Source organism: Leuciscus leuciscus, assembly GCF_965113295.1.
Source record: "Leuciscus leuciscus genome assembly, chromosome: 1".
Lineage (NCBI taxonomy): Eukaryota > Metazoa > Chordata > Actinopteri > Cypriniformes > Leuciscidae > Leuciscus > Leuciscus leuciscus.
Window position 1 is genome coordinate 52519811 of NC_138725.1, and position 19249 is coordinate 52539059.

At 39.2% G+C, this 19249-nt stretch overlaps 2 protein-coding genes across 9 annotated transcripts in view; both read right to left on the reverse strand.

The window, feature by feature from the left end:
* Window positions 1-14020, reverse strand: part of kcnc3a (potassium voltage-gated channel, Shaw-related subfamily, member 3a) — a 71323-nt gene extending 57303 nt beyond the window's left edge. For 4 of the 8 annotated variants that reach the window (XM_082146520.1, XM_082146519.1, XM_082146522.1 and 1 more), the window contains exons 1-2: window positions 12435-13273; window positions 6426-7110 (exon numbers count right to left, since the gene is read on the reverse strand). In XM_082146520.1, coding sequence (XP_082002646.1) covers window positions 6426-7110; window positions 12435-12496 — 747 coding nt within the window. In that variant the 5' untranslated portion in view covers window positions 12497-13273. Of the gene's footprint in view, window positions 1-6425; window positions 7111-12434; window positions 13274-13655 lie in introns of those variants that run through there. The other 4 variants (XM_082146524.1, XM_082146521.1, XM_082146525.1 and 1 more) reach the window with 3 other exon arrangements.
* Window positions 14021-14311: 291 nt separating this feature from the next.
* saxo3 (stabilizer of axonemal microtubules 3) lies at window positions 14312-19158 on the reverse strand. The gene is given in 6 exon segments (XM_082146581.1): window positions 14312-15513; window positions 15515-15667; window positions 17131-17219; window positions 18065-18181; window positions 18286-18465; window positions 18793-19158. Coding segments are annotated over 6 exon segments (816 nt in total). The 5' UTR covers window positions 18883-19158; the 3' UTR covers window positions 14312-15326.
* Window positions 19159-19249: the final 91 nt, after the last annotated feature.

The following is a 19249-nucleotide window of genomic DNA, read 5'->3' on the forward strand; positions in this document are numbered from 1 at the left end:
GTAAGGTAAACTAAATATTTTGTTAAGCCTTTGATTAGACTAGAATTAGATTAGAATAAAAGTACTGGCAATGTAAAACTGGCACTTTTTCTTTTAGTTAAAGCAGCGTTAATCTCCGGAATATCATTCTGCATTTCAGCACTGGACAGCTCCAGAAGTGACGTCATACTTTTCCTGGTGGCAGTACAATCAAACATTGGTGCGCATGCCGATATGAAGCACACAAATGCTGTCTAGTTAGGGAGCTCACTAAGGTTTGGGAAACTCCGGGGGTTGATCTACTGACATAACGCATGTAAAAGCAGTTATTTAGTAATGAGTGTCATGACAAATGCAAAGCGAAAAAACAAACATACATTTCTAGATACATACTACTGGATCATCTATCTTAAGCAAGGTGAACTGTGACGTTAATTAAAGGCTTTATTCATATATATATATATATATTTACACGTGGGTACAAAATACACAGAGCACTGCAAAGCGGGATTATTTTGACTACGGGCTGTTGCTAAGAAACACTGCAAGAGCTCTGTAGTTCATTTAATAGTTGTTCATCCTTATCGAATAGGATTTTGCACGTGAATGACTATGCACCCTCAGGTTGTTATCCATACAACATGTGCTCACCTACAAGCTTGAGATGCTGAACAACAGTAAAGTCATTCCGATCATTCTGCAAACTATGCATTTGCTCCTCAGGTAACGGTCATTGAGGATGTTTTATTGTGTAAAACACATTCCTTAATTAACCTGCCCTATAACAGTGTGTAAAGTATCTTTTGTGTCTTCTCTCCAAATGAAGCACCTTTTGCTCTAGTTCTTCACACATGTTACACATGTTACACGTAATTACAAATTACGCAATAGTGACAATTGTCAATTAGATCAGTGAGTGGTTGTGAAGCTGGAGTTTGGGGCCCCCAGTGGGGGCCACAAAAGTGTGCTAGAAAAATAAAAATAAAAATAAAAATAAAAATAAAAATACAAATACAAATAAAAATACAAATACAAATAAAATAAAATAAAATAACTCTAATGGTGGGAAGGAAAATATATAGTGTCAACGTAATAGAAACTAAATTTCTTTATCATATTAGTTTCATAATATAAATGGTAAGATCAAATAAAATAACTATAATATGGGTAGAAAAAATACAGTCAACAATTTTCCAGATAATATTTTACACATATTTTTTGTATATCTTTTAATATTGTAAAATACAATATAAAATCTCTAATAGTAGGTAGAAAAACATACAGTGTCTGCTTAATAGAAAGTAAATAGTTGCCAGTGCCAGATATATTTCACATATTTATTATATATTCTTTTCACAATAAAATAAAATAAAATAAAATAAAACTCTAAATGAGGGAAGAAAAAAATACAGTGTCAAGTTAATTTAAATTAAATATTTTCCAGGAAATATTTTAGACAGCTTTATAATATTTTTTTTTTGTCTCAAAAGGATCATCATTGTAGCAAATTAGCTCTAAAGAAATATGAATAATCAATCATAACTTGTTATAATTGATTATGAATATTTGGATCAGTTAATAGAATTAACTTAATGTTGTAAAATTAATATTACAATCAATTAACCTGTTTGTCCTGTGTACACTCAGTGTTAATTGTTTATTAATTCTAAGAAATGTACATTTCCGGAGTAAGGGAAATGTTTTTCTTACTTTACAATACTACTAAGAGCTAGTGATCAAAATCGGCATGATTAGGGACTCATGGACTTAGCTTGAAACATGGACAACTTTACGTGTGACATGAACAAGATTTTATTAACTAGACTAAACACTTAACTTCTCTAACATACACATACATATATACAGTTTACCAAGGGAAAGAGAGCCGAAGCAGAATACAGGAAAGCAAGAAGTTAAAGCATTGTTTGAAATTCAGCAGATCAACAGCCTTGAGCAAACCATCAGTTTAGTTCTAACACACCCTTCTTTAAAAGGGGTAAGGATAATTAATGTATCAAATAATTATACTAAGTTTGATACTTGCATGTCTTGCTCATTTGAATTAAACTGCCCTGATGCAATTTGTTGAGGCTCCAGTTGATCTTTGCTGATGTCTTGATGAGAGAGAACCAGTGTGAGTCAGAGGATCTTTGGTGAATGGAAAGACAAGGCCGCAGTCTGGCACAAGCTTGGGGGTCCTTAGAAAACTTCTAGTTTAGCATCATCTTCACATCAGGATTTCAGAAAGGGACTAAGAGAGTAAGAGACTAAGAGACCAAAGAGGCTCAGACAACACAGTGTTCATGGCATCCTTCGAAAACCATCTCCATCAATTTTGTCCTGCCTGGGCCAAGAACAGGTGCACAGGATGAAGCTGACTGAGGATAAACACCTTGCAGTGTCCACAATATCTAACTACTTCACCTGTGAGACTGGTGAAAACACTACACTACAACAATTAGGAACCACCAGAGACTCGAGCATCATGATTCCCTTGTCCATCACGATTCAACTGACCATCGTCCCGACGATGCCTCCACCTGAACCTCGTCGTTCGAAAGGGGGGAAATATGTAACGAATGGACTTAAATCAAAATGCTCAAAACATCATAAAAGCTTCCCCCTCTCCCGTTTTCATCGGCCCTCAAACCAGTTCTCTTCAAAGGCCGTTATCACCTCTGCTCCCCTTAACAATCTGAGCAAAAGACTTTAGAGATAAACTTCCAATACACAAGGACATTGACTCCATTCTTACCCACAAACTTTCCCAAATGTTTATAGGATTTCTCCTGTGTTTTATGCATGTCCCCATGTTTTATTAGCCTAATTATGATTCTTTAATTATGTTAGGGTAACTTCAAATGTTGATCTCCAAAGACGATTTATCACTGCTTTAATGTCTTCAAATCCCCATCTTTCTTGGTTTCAAAATAATCCTCTTTTGATTTTATAATCAATGGTGTACAACATGTTATGATAAATTGCATCATATTTTTTACCATACTTTTGTGTATCGAAACTGTTATCTGAAACCTTTAATCTGGCCAATACGGAGTCAGGGTTTACTGCAACTCTTCACTTATGAATGGGCTCACTGGATCATCTGATTTAAACTAGGGATTTAACCAGCGAGAGAGAGAGAGAGAGAGAGAGAGAGAGAGAGAGAGAGAGAGAGAGCTGCTAGTCCTGACACCATAGATCAACTCAGATACGCATGCTATTTATTTTATGGTGCCCGACACTACAGTCTTTTAAAAGTCAGCATTTACTTTGAAGACATCTTCTATCTTCATAAGTGCCTAAAATGAAAACTAAATCAGTTAAAAATGTAGCCAAAAATCTAGATAATACACATCTTGCATGCATTTGCATATTTTCAGATTGAAAAAAGTGACTACCAGCATTGCCTGCACGCTGCACGCACATACACAAATGCACAGGCTCTGCCTCTGTTGCTCTGCAGCAGAAATCAGAGCGCAGTCAGCTAGTATGAGACGCCGCAGTGTTACGCTATAGCACAGCCAGAGAAAGGGACATGGAGGTTGTAAGTGATGATTAGCAATCCGGCACGAGGCCCTGCACCCATACAGCAGCCCGCTAATAAAACACTATGCGTGTCACGGTTGATAAAAGACCTCCGTTCAATGACGACGCAGTAAAACGATGACGGCATCTCTCCCTCCCCTTGAGAACAGTGAGAAGAGCTGGGTAACTTACAATCGCAGACCCTTCAAACGCATTAGGAGCAATTCTGCAATTAAATGCAGACAAAAATACAGAGTAAAACTGAACAGTTAAATGGAACCCTGGGGATTTAAGAAAGCAAGTATGTATCGACTGCTCATGACTATGATCTATTGACCTAGATGTGACGAGGGAGATAAATATCTTAAATAACCAGCCTGCAATGATAAAGGAGATAAATGGTTGCTGTTCACTAGCTCGTGAATGACGTTCTGAGAGCCAAAGGGTGAATTACCTTTCATGTGCTCCAGCTGAGACATCTCTCAAACAAGGGTCAGTAAGTGACTTTGTTTTCCTAAAGTCGTAACAGATTTTTTTATAATGACAGAGATTATTGTCTGACTGGAAAAAAAGATGATGTGATTAATCACTTAAAATGGCAAGCAAATAGTTTGGTGCATCTAATTGGGCTGTGTAAAGTTTTCGAATTCATATGACCTTATTATGCTCAGTATCCCAAAATTGGGATAACAACCGTGACACCCAGAAAAAAATCTAACTTAAGCTTCAGGTGTAGTGATTATCAGGTGATTGTGGTGGCAGTGATATACGGGGCTTCTGCCGAGTAAGCAGGAAACTGATTCAGTTAAAAGCAAGACCCACGGGAATCTCTAGTTTCTGGTATACCGCGAATATCCTGTACTCCCAATGTGGATACATACATAAGCACAACCTGATACCAGTAACTTGCTTTGATAAGCTAGAATTTTCTCAAATATCTTGTGGTTAAACATATAGGCTACCTTACCATTGGTATGGGTCACATCATTTAAAGGTGCTCTAAGCGATGTTGGGTGACGTCACTTCTTGTTGACGTTCAAAGTATTGTCATTGTTAAGTAAAAAATTAACAATGCTTAGCCAAACAGTTATTGGCTAGAACAGTTTGTTATGTTTCGTGGTGCAGGTTGGCCCAGTTTGTTTTTGTTGCCGTTTGTGGATCCTGGGCTATCTACAGAGACCGCGTTTTTTTTACAGTGTGTTCAGGGGACAGGCAGCTAGCGGATAGTGAGGAGATGTTTGCTATATGTGACACAAAAAAAGTCATCCTAGAAAACACGTGACATCGCTTAGAGCACCTTTAATAAAGGGTACAACATTTCTAAATATTTTGCAAGCATGACAACGTGTTCACTATCATAGTTTCAATCAGCTCAATCAGGGCACTGATCAGGGAGTCGGTTATTTTAAGGACTGTGCATAATGCACCTTAATGGAAGTTCTACAGCAAAAAACATAATCATGTGAGCCAGCTACTCGCCGCATATGACAAAACGTGAAAGATGTTTTAAAAAAACAAACAATTATTTAATTATGTATCAGCATAAAAATACAAAGCTAGACAGGTAATGAACATAATCTAGCTAACATTTATAAATAATTTACAGCTGAATTGTTGCAGCAATCAAAGTATTTATCATAATGTACTTTTAAATAACAAAAAATATATCCATGATGCTGTTGTTCATAAATGTCAGTAAGGATGGTGTACAATGAGAACATTGCCAGGGGCCCCAGCCTTAGGAAGGCCCTGTGATTTCAACTGAGGACCCACAGCAACAACCTGCACCAGGGCCCCGGATGCCCCACAGCCCTGTTGCCGTGAAATAAAGCCATCAGTGTCCCAATGTGAAGTGAGTCAGGGTCCTCACCAGTGCCCAGTTTCATGCACATGATATATTGACTCACGACCAAGGGAGCTGAATTAGACGTACTCATTCAGGCATGAGCAGTTGTTTTCTCACTTGTTCCTGCTTTGCTGAAACGTTTTTCTAACTTTCAAGATCTGCAAGGTAATGCAATGTTCATAGCCAAAACTCAATGGAGTACACCTCAGGGTAAATGTCCTGGCGTTCAATGTCGTAGGGGTCTGCCAGGTGCCGTTCTGCAGTATGGACAACAGCGAAATGTGCATACTCTTTGCGCATGCGCAATGACTGGCGGTTGGGATCTGAATGCGTATATTAATTAAGGGTTTTGCGATAATGACCGTCTGGCAGAGGATTATTTGGCTTACTACACGCATACTTATACATGAAAGGACATTAAATATGTGAAACATAAAATGTTTTATTAGCTTGTAGACTGCAGAGAGAACTGAATACGACCACATCCATGAAGGAAACCAGTCAGTTTTATAGCGTTGCCACTCATAATTATTCAGAAATATTTGATGGCTGAATGCAGCGACTGATCAACCAGAATAAAGTAAAGTATTCTTGAAAGCAGAGTATGAAATCAAACTGAATAACAACGTTCTTCAAACCATTAAAACATTTTTTTTCAACATTTCATAATTTACACGAACAGCCGAACCAAAAAGGTAAGTTTTAAAAAAAGGTGCCGAGGAGCCCAACTGCGCATGCTGAGACTCGAGTTATGTTCACCGCCAAATAATGCGCGTGGAGCGTGACAGCGAGACAAAATACTGCATTTTCAGAGAGTGACAGAGAAAGACTCCACATAACGACCCAAAGTCTTTTTCTCTCCAAACTTAGCTAGCAAACTTCCCAGAGGTTTACAACTTGTCAGCTCATGCCAAGTACGACAGCGGACTATGTTGCAAACTAGCTTGTGATTCCATGTAGCCTACACTCACACAGGGTCATACTACAAGAAGTTCACGTGAAGCGCGCTCAAAATCTAATACAGACAGGTTTAATAATAAAGTAGATTTCGAAAGATGCCGATACACGCACTCACCCTGGCGTATTTCGAGGAGTAGGGGTCCTCAAACAGCGCCCACATGCGGGGTCGCCAGATACTCCACCTGCTGGTGTTGCGACCATCCTCCTGTAGACACAACCTCTTCAAGTCGCCGTCCGCACCGCCCGTTAGCGCCGGGTCGTCCTCTGGCAGGTCCGGCTCGGGCGTCTCGAAGCTGTCCAGCGCTTCCTCTGCGTCCCGATGCTGTCGGTAGTTCATCCAGCAGCAAGCCTCCACGTCCGTCTCATCGATACCCCAGAACGCGAGCTCCTCCTCGAAGAGAGGACCGCAGACATCGTTGGGACAATGCAACTTCCCAGTGCGGTAATAGTTGAGGATGAAAGCAAAGGTGGCAGGGTGACGGTCAAAGAAAAACTCGTCGGATTTGGGGTCATAGTCAAAGTTACTGAACGCATCTGGCTCCGTGAGCCAGGACAAGCGGGTCCCAGGCAGCGTCTTCAGTGTGCTGCGGTACGTCTCGTGCCGAACCCCCCCGCAGTTTATCACTATTTTCTCGCTGTCTGAAGGACAAGTCATGTCTGCGCTGTAACATGCTTTGTTGGACGACTTGTTCCCACCCTTGCGCCCTTTGAAAGAGGAGACACACACCGAACTGAGCATAGAGGAGCAGGGGGAGGGAGAGGAGGAGAGAGAACCGAGAGGGGAGGGGGGGAGGAGGAGCCTGGGTGGGAGAGAAGAAGAGAAAAGAAAATTAGTGATGCTCATACTTTTATACATCATCAAGTTGGTAAAAGTAACCTGCTTTTAACTCATCACATCATTAGTTCTTGCACCAGTCGCTAATGTGGCTCTGTATAGGTGGTGCAATGCAATTGCAATGGTCAAATTCCTATTACAATTCTGGAGAAAGTGCAAATATAGCCTAAGGCTGTTGGGAACATCATGAGGGGGCCCACTACGGTCTTTTATGGTACGGTCTACTCAATGGGCCTGAAAAAGAAAGGACCCGTCCATAAACATTGTGTAATTCTAGTGACGACCCTGGCAAACATACAAAATTAGATGAATGTTGATGCAGGTATATGGGATAAGCATTCTAATGAAGGAGTGAGTTTCACATAATAAACAGGAACGAGACCCCTCCTCTTTTGAAATGCCCACCCATCTCTCAATTTCCATCTTTTACCATCACTCAGCTCTCATGTCCCTCAATTCACTAAAACACTCTGCTCAATTACAGCGAAGGGAGATGAAAATGACTGAATGTTTCACAGCCACCCCCCTCCTCACACCATGCTCTCAGTGTATCCAATAGAAAGAGGGAGAGGAAGAGAATGAGAGCGAGAAGAAGGGTGGGAGGAAGAGGGAGAAAAGCTAAAGGCAGAACGATTATTTGCTGAGCTACACAAAATAGGGAGAAAAGACTGCAGAGCATTAACTCTTACACTATCCCTCGCTTTCTCTCTTTGGGCAGTACTAATGTTATGCAGACCATTCAGTACAGTCACTGTACAGTATTAACCTTTGTTGCAGTCATAATTGTTTGAGGATGCAATCTTCAAAATTACAATATTCTATTAAAAAGGGTTAGATTCATATGCACAAACATGCATTCATATTTTCATGGTATTTCACACTGAGAAGCTTTACTTAGCCGTATAGTGAAACAAATGAGTACTGCCGCTCTTTTTCCAATCAAAATGTCCCATTTTGGAAATATGGAGCAGGGAAGCTATTATCTTTTTCTCTTGGGATTATCAAACACTGTAAAAAAGTGGCAACGTGCCATTGGATCTAATAGTACCTGATTTCAACTTTAAAAATGACTTTTGTTAGTGTAGTCAAATTCAGCTAGTTAAACCAGCTTTTTAAATGGAATAAAACAAGTTAAGTTAGAAGTTACTACACAAAGCAATTTTTTAGATTGCCCAGCAAAACAGTGTACAAGGGTCAGATTTCACAGACAAATGTCCTCCTCCCATGTTTTGCTGTGCTGTCTTTTCCGGCTTTCACAATAACTCTCCTATATCTATGCCTCTTGTTTGGCTGTGCTACACGGCTGCTCTATACATATCTGTCAAACTGTCTTCCCTCATTACTTATCCACTCTTATCCACTCTGCTCAGCTCACTCTTTCCCTTGCTTGCCCTTATGTCCTACTGTGATTAACTGTTAAAACAACAAAGATCACAGGAGAGTGAGAACCGTTGGAAAGAGAGGCTGAATCACATGAAACAAGGTAAATTGATTCGCTGCTTCTCTAAATGAAGATAGTTAGGTTGGTTTCTACATTCAGCACCACGGACAGCGTATGAGCTTCAGTTAATCATTTAAAGCTAAGGACTGTATAAGCACTGGAAATATAGTTAAAAGTTGAGCAATAAAAAAAATAAAAAAAATTATACCAGACATCCAAGGAAGTGTCTTAAACAAAAAACATACTAAAACAAATCTCACCACTAATAAATAATAATAATAACATAAAAATAAAGTAATACAAATGTAAAACATTAAACATTTTAAAAAACTGTGCAGGCGTTATACATGTTGTTTCAATGTATAGTATTTCATTATATATAACTAAATCCTCAAAAGTCTAAACACTTTGGCTCTGCTGCACTATTTGCCTGAGCAGCCCAACATTCAACATTGGCTAAACCAATGGAGTATTTGTAAGGTGTTTAGATATAACAAGCTTATGGTGGTAAAATAAATAATTATAAGGAACACAAATGGGTATATATATATATATATATATATATATATATATATGTGTATATACAAGGGCGTAGATTTGGTTTGAACATTGGGGGGGTTGAAGTTTGGGTATGCCTCCTGATGCCTCCTTTTCATGTGATCATGGTATAAATATTGGAGGGGGTTGTAATGCATAGATTTAAATATTGGGGGGGTTATCTCCCCCCAACCCCCCCACAAATTACGCCCCTGTGTATATATCTAAAAAAAGATGAATAGGAAACCCTGAAACTGAGAGGAAACTAGGTGGGAAAACAGTTCAAAGGGAAACCATTGTCAAGAGTGTACCTGGATAAGGGGGAAGTACATTAAAGTGTGCATGTCCATTGGGATGGGGGTTGGATGCAAGGACAGATACGCCTATAAAAGACAACAGCACTCTATCGACAGAGAGCAAGGAGAGAGGAAAAACGGAGAGAACAGGTTACGGCCACTGAGGGGAATGTGAAGGAATGACTGCAGTAAAGGTAAATGAGGCTCCATTCATAAATGATTCAATTTAGAGAAACAATTGTCAAAGAGAAGTGATACATACATGCACTATTATGAGAAGGAAGTAGATCTGACCCATATCTACCCTACTGTTCTTCTATCTTACAGTATGCTGTACTGCGTCTGCATTATACCTTCACTCTAACTCCCTTTCTCTCTGTCTGGTGCAGTGTTGGTTCTTTGGATATTTCTACTTGCTATCCCACTGCAGTTGAAGCTCAGCGGTGCTCAAAGGCCACCTAGAGGCTTCATCGAGGAACTGCACAGCACAAAATACTGCAGTACCCCCTCCTCTTCAAGCTTTCTCCCCGACTGAGGTATGGATGCCTTATGCAAAGCATATTTCGATGCATTGCATACAGGGTTGTGTCCCTTTTTAGCCCATACACTCTTTTAAGTAACAGAAATCACTTAACAAATGTAATATAATTGATGATTTATACAAACCAAGCAGGTATTATCTCAGCCTCAACCTGCTGCTTGAGCCCAGTGATTGTTGAGGCTTTTTGCAATCCCTTCCTCGTGCTCTCTCTCTCTCTCTCTCTCTCTCTCTCTCTCTCTCCCTCTCATTTGTGTGCACTAAGCTACTCTTAGCCGAGTTGCTCATATCGACGTCTCCTGTGGAATAGCACTAAAAGAAAATAAATTAACAGAGCAAGGACGCTTACGTACACAAACATAGTGACATTCGCAAAAAAAAAGCCATGTCACAGCACAATTAATTAGCTTAAAATGAATTTGTGCTGTGCAAAGACAAACTACACAGCATTGGCACACATGAACAATACGATATATCCTCAGAAGGTCATCAGTCAGACTTTGACCTCTGCTTTGAAACTAATCACTCCGCTCCGACTGCTGAGAACAGAAGCCCTTTTCAAAAGGCCCCCTCTTTTTCAGCCGAGAGAAAGAGATACAGAAAGGAGCTTAGAAGACTCATCTTACAGTGACAGCATTGAGACGTAGGCTACATGACTATATTCCCATATCTAACACTAACAGTGCTCTTAAGATAGTTATAAGCCCCCCCCCCCACCCCCACCCCAGCCCCAGCCCCAGCCCCAGCTCTCGTTAAAACCTAATTAATAAAAGTGCCCTCTCTGGTTAATTACCATCCCTTTATAGTCCCCTATTAAGTACTCAGGGAATGAAGCCGGAGAGAGATGGGATATAATTGTGTTAAGCCAAATCACACATGAACTTGATGGAAACTATTCTTAGAGGTGGGAAAGAATGGAGTAGGGTGACCAAAAAAAAAAAAAGAAGGAATTAAAACCAGACGGAGGACAGAGAAGGTCATCTCAGGTGATCGGTAAGGGTCACACTGTCAGGAAGGGGTATATTAGTGAGGATGCGAAATCATGGAAAGGCATCAGCAGGAGGAAGAGAAAATGATTTGAAATAAGGTGCTGCCAATATGTGAGTGGGTGAAGGAGGGAGGCAGAAGGGGAGGGACCAGAGACTGAGAGAAATAAACAGAAAAAGTTGAACTGGTGTGTGATACGATGAGAAAGTGTAGAGGAAGATGAAAACAAGTTAGAATGAAGGTGTTGCTTAAACTGGTCGTTCTCAACTGGTTCAAGATAATGTCCCTATTATCAAACAATGAATGTTAATATCATAAAATAAAGTAGAATTAGAAGCACAGTCAAAAGTTTCAACAACAAAAAACAAGGGGAAATATTTCATCCTCCATTTTAACAGCTGATTTAGCTATTATTAACTGTATTTAGCATTGTTATTATCTAGAACTTTATCAGAACCATTTTTTGGGGACCGTCCAGTTGAGAATCATCGTTAGAGTATTAGCAAGATATGGGAGAAATGGGAGGATGAAGAGAGTTCCATCCACAGCCAAAATATACTTTTGACTGAGTATTGTTTGCAGTTGCCATTGGGTAGGGAGTCATGATGCCACACACACACACACACACACACACACACACACACACACACACACACACACACACACACACACACACACACACACACACACACACACACACACACACACAAGCTGCTTATACAGTTGCTGGAATGAGAACACTGAGTTCTCTAACATACCTCGGGCATATACTTGGCTACTCTCTTTAAAATAAAACAGAATTAGGGATCTGCTTCAGAGGATAAGAAAAGAGTGTGTATACAGGTATAAAGAAGATTTGACATTTATGCTAACATAGTGAAAAGACACCTACATCAAGCCAATACAGATATCAGGGTGACTATGTGGGGAAAAAAAAATCAGACACTCAATCATTGTGGGACATGAAATGTACATTTGTTGGACTGACAACTCAAAATGTAACATAATACCTTTAAAAAAAAAAGGGGGGGGGGGGGGGGGGGGGTTAAGTCAGTGTGCGAATCATTGAGTGACTTTCATGGAGCCTACTTTTTACTGTCAGAAACTTAGCTAACAGTAAAATAATAAACATTAAAAAAATAAATAACTAAAGTTCCACGTATAATTGTGTAAATATGTGATTATGTGACATGTAGGCCTAATAGATTGGCTATCATGAATTGATTCGCCATGGATACATACTCAGGCTAACGGGAATTCTATTCGTGAAGTGACTTTTAATCAAAGCATTCCATAATTCGCACGCTGGTTTAAGTGAGAAAAACCAAAGTAAACCTGACTAGGCTACTACTTGTTGAGTCCGTTGACTGGCAGAGGGTAGGCAGGCCTGGTCTTTGCACCGGGCACACAGACATTAATACTTTTGTCACTTGTACACAAGATCACGACACAGACACGGCACAAACACCTATATTACATAGGCTACTTACTCGCTTTGGGTCAGGCTCTGTTCGCGTGCGTGCAGTGTGCGTGTTACTGAACACACACACATGAACACACAAACTGCACAAAAACGCTACGTGAAATTCAGTGTTTTCTGACTGAATGGAGGGATCCTCTTGGCGTGGGGTCCGAATGACTGTGCAGAATACTTAAACATAAGATTTTGTTTTCTATAAAATGTACAGTTATGAATAATGTAGGCTAATATATTCTTGCTACAAGAACTGCCAGTTCAAAATGTGCTACTACGTAGTCGCGCAATTCCTTAATTGATATAAAAGACTAGCTTTCTTAATATCTATATGTTTATATCGCCTATGTTGGACCAGCTGCTATCCTTGTACCTCAAATAAATGACTCCCGTTATATGCATGGGTGTTAGAGATCTACTATATAATTTTCGCCCTGATAAATAAGCATTTCTATGATTTACCAAAGCTCGTGTTAACCAATTAGGCTACTTTTATTCATTAAACGAAACAGTCTATCCAACCAAGCGAAACGAGCAGCGGGGAAACACCTCTCTCTATTTCTTTCATCTTCATGCACTCACTCCATTAACAGTCTATCCCTTTCTTCTCAGTTTTAGCATCCTTTCTTCCGTATCTTCACCTGCTCCCGTTGTCCAGGGTCAAAAAGACCGTAACCAGGTTGCAGACTGAGAGGTCTGTGTGAATTTATTTAAGGCGAACAAACAATCTCTTCCGTCCGTTTTTTTCCCTCCCTTCTTTCTCTGTCGATCTTTTGGTTTTGTAAATCTGTATTTCCATGCAATTTAGTCCTTAATCTAAAGGTGACATGGGATCCCTCTGTGTTGTTCCCTCAGCTCTTTAAATGGAAAGGTGGCAGCTGGTGCCCCCTCCCCAAACCCCACCCTGTGCTATTTAACCATATACACGCCAAGAATCAAACCTGTCGCTATCTCCAGCATTTCGTCCAGTGTCACGTTTTTACACGATTTTTTTTTTTTTTTTTGCCCTTAAAACACGAACACAGTCCAATACCCACTTCATGTAGAATTATTTTTAAAAAGGGATTATAAATTAACGATTAAGATCAACCTCATTGCCTGATTAACCCCTATTTAGGTAGTCTTTTGCTGTCAGGTCAGGTTTACTACACTGGCTAGTTTGCTATACCAAAGGTATGTCCCTTAACACCATATACAACAATAACAATCATTGACTCAAAATATCTTTCATGCTTACCCTCAGGTGAAAGCTTCCTGGATCTTTTTTTGTCCTGGTCAGGTGAAGATATACAAGTGCCTACTCTATTGCTATTGAACTTTCTTTGTACAGCTGAAGTATGATGAAAAAAAAATACTTGTCTTTATAAAATAAAAGTTTATTTAAACAAAAGAGAAATATACTTGGTTACACAATAATCCCAAAACTTGTAAGCAAAAATCAAAAGGTTACAGATTATGATTCTTCAGCTAATCCATTCCCGGGGCAGTCCCAGAAAATGGATGTAGGCCTAAAGAGTAACTTACTTCTAAGCAGTTCACACAAGCAATCTGATAAAAAAATAACCTGTTCTCGTCTTGAGCTTCTCAGGTTATGAAATAGCAGCAGGCAAAAATAAGGATCTAGAGAGAATTCACTCTCTCTATGAACATCAAAAATGAACACACTTGAACATTCTTTTTCTGAGGTATACACCTAAACCACATACATTGTTCCTGTTTTAGGCCACTTTGGGTTTTTCTAGAGGAACTGAGGAAAACACAGTCCTCTGACTTTTATGCTTAGCTTGCACCATGCCATTCTGCATAGTTGCAGACAAGTCCTCTTGTGTCACTCTTATCTTTTTATGGTGTTTCTTTCCTTTGTGCTTCTTGTGTGTCTGTGTGCGTGCGTATGTCTGAGTGTATTTGGAGGTACATTTAACTCCTTATTAAAATATTCCACTACAATAGATAGACTTGAACTCACAAACTAGATCACATAAATTGTAGGATCAATACTTGGAGCTTAAAATTCACTTTTAAACTACATTTATTTGAAATATTACACAAAAATGATAGTATACAGTATAAGAAAGTATAAATGACATCCAGATTACTTCCACTGTTGGCCAGTATGAGTGTCTTTCACCTTGGTCAGTGTGTTTTTCCTGGGCTCGTAAATTACCAGTGTAAATCTGTAGCCCTGATCTACAGACACTCCATACAGATTTGAGTCTCTTTCTGATGGGAGTCCCATACACAGTTTGTGTCTCTGTGTGAAAGACCACCACTTAGGACAAGCACCAGGCCAGGTCTCAGAATTCTGCTCAAACTGATTCAACATACAAGAAAATCAAATAATGCAAGCTGGGCAAAAGGAGGTAGATTTTGGAAAAAATATATATATCCTGAAGGGACACACCAACATTTGGAAACTTCAGAAATGTGGCTTAATTGCATAAAAAAAATTGTAGGCTAGATAGTATAATATTCTAATTAAAATATAGTATCTGAGGACAAACTACCACCCTCTCTTTTATGTTTTTGGCTCTCAACCCTCTTGGGTTGTCTAGATGTGCAGCCAGCTGCTTCCTCAGTGAAACTTCGGCCTCCCCATGGTCTTCCTTTTTTACTTGCATCTTTTTTTCTCAAGGATTTTTTTTTAGCACACTTCCTGTAATCATGAATGATCATTTTTGAGTGCACGATCCCTTTAAGGATAAAGAATACATAGCCACAAAAGGTACACACTCCAGATCAATAAATCAATAATGTTTCCACCAATCACTTCTAACATGTTTTGTTCTCCATGTATTACAGACCCTCTGAGTGACGCAAGAAAAGAACAGAAATCAAGCAATATTGATGAAACCATTTTTTGTTTAAGTTCAGATCAATTACCGCAAAACTGAAAATCAAACTTTTTTTCTTATACCACTGACATCCTTTTTCTTCCATATGTCTGATTCTCAGTACTATACATTTTAGGAACACCTAAAATGTCCAGTAACAGGCCTCTACCACCATCTTCTTCCCATTTCACCCCGCTTTGTGCAATATCAGCAGCTTGTGATGTTGAGGGAGCCACAGGTACCATAAAACTGTCCATATACCCTGTGGGGCAAAGGCAGAGGTGGGCGAGGCAGCCGGGGTTGACATGATAAAGTGGATGGAGCTTTGTGAGCAGGAAGTCGGCTGTGAGCCCCGCTCTTGGTAAGTTTTCCATTGAAGGTAGCTGCATCCAGGACGGAACGAGGAGACAAATCTGACCTGAAAAAGAGGATTATCAGTGACTAAGAAAAAAAAAGAGAAAATGATTTAGTGGGTAAAGAGGAGGCACAGGGCTCACAGAAGAGTATTAATACATTGCATGCACGCACTAGTGCTTTGAGGTCCATTATCTTCTTGCCTTATCTCTATGTTGACCATTCACTTAGCCCATATATTACTTTGTCAATGGAAACACATTTGGGAGATTGTGGGTCCTCTAAAGTTACTAAAGTTAAGAGACTAAAGCTCTTCATTCTTAGCATAGGAAACATCTTAGTATATATGCCATATATGACACTGCTTTCTCTATAAAAAAATAAGCTAAAACACATGAAGCTTTAAGTAAAACTTTAAGTAAAACTATTTGTTCTTAGTTATGAAGTCAGCAAAGCAGATGTACCAGTTTAAAAAAAAAAAAAAAAAATGCAGTTTAAAAAACAAAAAGAGACATTCCCCATATGTTACACTGTCAAACATAAACCTGCTGTGAAGAAGTGTGTGAATTAGTGTCAATGTGTGTTTGTGACCTTGAGTGCAGCCCACCAATCAAGAGCTGACAAGGTTCAGGAGGCCAGGCCAGAAGATGAGATGAGCAATGCTTCACTAAATCATTTCAATCTGCCTGCAGCAAGCCAACATGAAAAATAAAGCATTCATCTGATGTGCCATATTCAGTGTTGGATTAACCTTAAGCCTAATGATTATTAATGGGATCATTCACTAAAAATGAGAGGTCTGTCATCATTTACTCACCCTCATATTGTTTCAAACCTGTATGACTATTTTGAAGAATGTTTCAACAGTCTTCGTTCATACAATGAAGGTAAATGGGGTCCAAAACATCATTGTACAGACAAAAACAAATGCTAAGACAACTTTAAAAAAATATTACCATTTTTGTGTGTTCTACAGAAGAATAAAAGTCATACAAGTTTGAGTAAATAACTTTAAGAGTAAATAAAGACAGAATTTTAATTGAACTATTTCGTTAAGTCACCTAAAAAACTGTGTTGTGATCAGATCTGACCCTGAAGGTTTGTTAAACTGACCATGTTTGAAGACATTATTTGATCAGTTAGATAACTAAAAGTGTATTATGCGCACTGTAATTCTAACTAATCATAGCAATGTGAGATATCTTGTCTGCAGCTCTGTGTTACACGTTCAAAAGTCAAGAACCAGTGGCAGCTTTAACTGCATGATTCACTATGGGCCAGATCACAGATTTACATCACCCCTGAGGTGTTGTTCTTGGGATGGATGCTTTGCTCTAATGGTATCCAGAAAGCTGATTACTCAAATAGTACATTATCCTCCACTTACATCCTGGGATTGAATCTGATCGGTAAACCTTTTGATCTCAATCGTCACTTTTGAGAAGCCACCACTGCTGACCTCAGATCTCGGAATTAGCATTTAATCCACCAGTGCATTCACACTGCCCTCTAGGGGTGGAGAGTTACCTGTGAAAGTGCTTGAAGTCTGCCTTGGTTGTGCTACAGGCTGGTTCTCGCATGAACGCCTGAGTCGTTTCCAGCTGTCGGTACAGTGCCTGAGTAAAATCAAGAGAAGTGTGAGTCATTCCATCAGCCCAGAAGCTCGGGTGGAGATAAAACAGCCGGAGTGCTGCTGAATCCTCATTGCTGTGAGAGTCATCCATTAAGATACTTTGCATGAATTAGCATTTTTTTATATTGATGTTTGAAATTCCCTCATCCACACCATTTTTAAAATACATTTCTATTCTCCACTCTCCAAAAAAGCTTCTTAAACCCAGAGCACAGTTAAAGGAATATTCTGGGGTTGATATAAGTTAAAGGGAAAGTACTCTCATTAATCCACGTTTTGTCATTATTGACTCTCCTTTATGTTGTTCCAAACCTGTATGACTCTTTCTCTTCAGTGGGACACAAAAGAAGATATTTCAAAAAATGTCTCAGAATTCTCCATACAATGGAAATCAAAGATCACCAAAACTGGTTACCAAGGTTCTTCAATATCTTATTTTGTGTTTCACATAAGAAAGAAAGTCATACAGGTTTGGAAACCATGACAGAGAGAGAAACTTTTGCCAGAATGATATTTTTTTCCCTTTAAGCTCACTTGACAGCATTTGTAGCTTAATACTGATTACCAAAAAGAAAAATGGTTCATCACTCATTTTGTTTTTAAATAAAGCAAAATTTTAGATTACAGTGGCACATTATAACATCATGTTACGATGCATATTGTTTGCTATACTTTTGAAATAGTGCGGATTTTAATGTTCAAGGATTGACATAAATCACTTCCATTGTAAGTGCTTCGCTGTGACCCAGATTTGAGCTTTTTTTAAAGAAAGGGATGGACAAGTGCAAACTTCACCTGGGCCTATAATGATCAGCTTCATCATCTCACCTGTATCTTGCTATAGTGTTCACCAAGAGGTGCACATGCTGCTAATTGACCTCTGAACTGGTCCTGCATTTCACTGATGGGGTTAGAGACCACTCGCACCGTTGGATGGTCTCTGATCTGCAGAGGATCAAACATAAATGACAAAAGTGTATATAAAGTTCCAAAAACAAAAAGGACATTGTCCAAAGAAAAACTATCTTTTACACACACACAGATCTCACCCTCTGGGCCAGCTCATCGAGGAAGTGTGTGGTCCAGTGCGGAGGGGCTTTAGAGTGGATTTCATTGTACAGAGGTCGATTTAGTGGCTTTCGGTCATGCTCAGTGTGTGAGGTGAGAGAGAAGTGAGCAGAGGCCGGCACTCTCTTCTGGCGCTGGAGGACTGGAGGAAGAGGGGCATTCTGGCAGTGACAAGAAGATGCTTGAAGGTATCTATAACACATCTTGTTTCTTCAGGTCTTTCATGTTCAGTACTTTTACAGTCCATGTTCAGTAACATGGTATCAAAGCTCTAATTCACAACAACAAAATCCCACACTAAAAGTTTCTGACAAAGTGTAATTCTTATTCTACAATTATTGTTTTGTAAATGTAAATAGTTAATTTAGGCGTTTAAACAGACGAAATTCTTTGTTATTTGTCTCGTTTTAAACTGACAGTAACAGTAAAAACAACTGCTGTAACCATAATTGTGTATATCTTAATAAATCGACAGGTGGTGACCCTACCTTGCATGTTTTTAAATAAAACGGAGAAGGCTGCAAATACATATGTCCAATGGTTGTGCTAGTTTGGAACTTTCGTCTGTGGTTATCCATGATTTATCCACAAAACAACCAAATAGAAGCTGGAACTCCTATCCGTCGAAAATTAGACAAGTGGCATATTACAGAAAATATCCTTGATGTGAAAAGATCCTTGATGTGTTTAGTCAGATAATCCATCCATGGAGACTGTTTAGTTTATCTGCTGTTATGGAAACGAACACGAGTCCTTTAGCGGTCTGAGAAATTACTGCGCGAGGAATAAACGGTAAAATAGTCCTCGATCATGTGAGCTTCATTTTTGAAGAAACATTAACCTAAATAGTTAAAAAGCTGAAACAATAAAATGAAGTAAAAAAATAAAATTCAAACTTTAGAAAAAAAATTACAGTAATTTCTGTCACTATTAGGATACTACGAT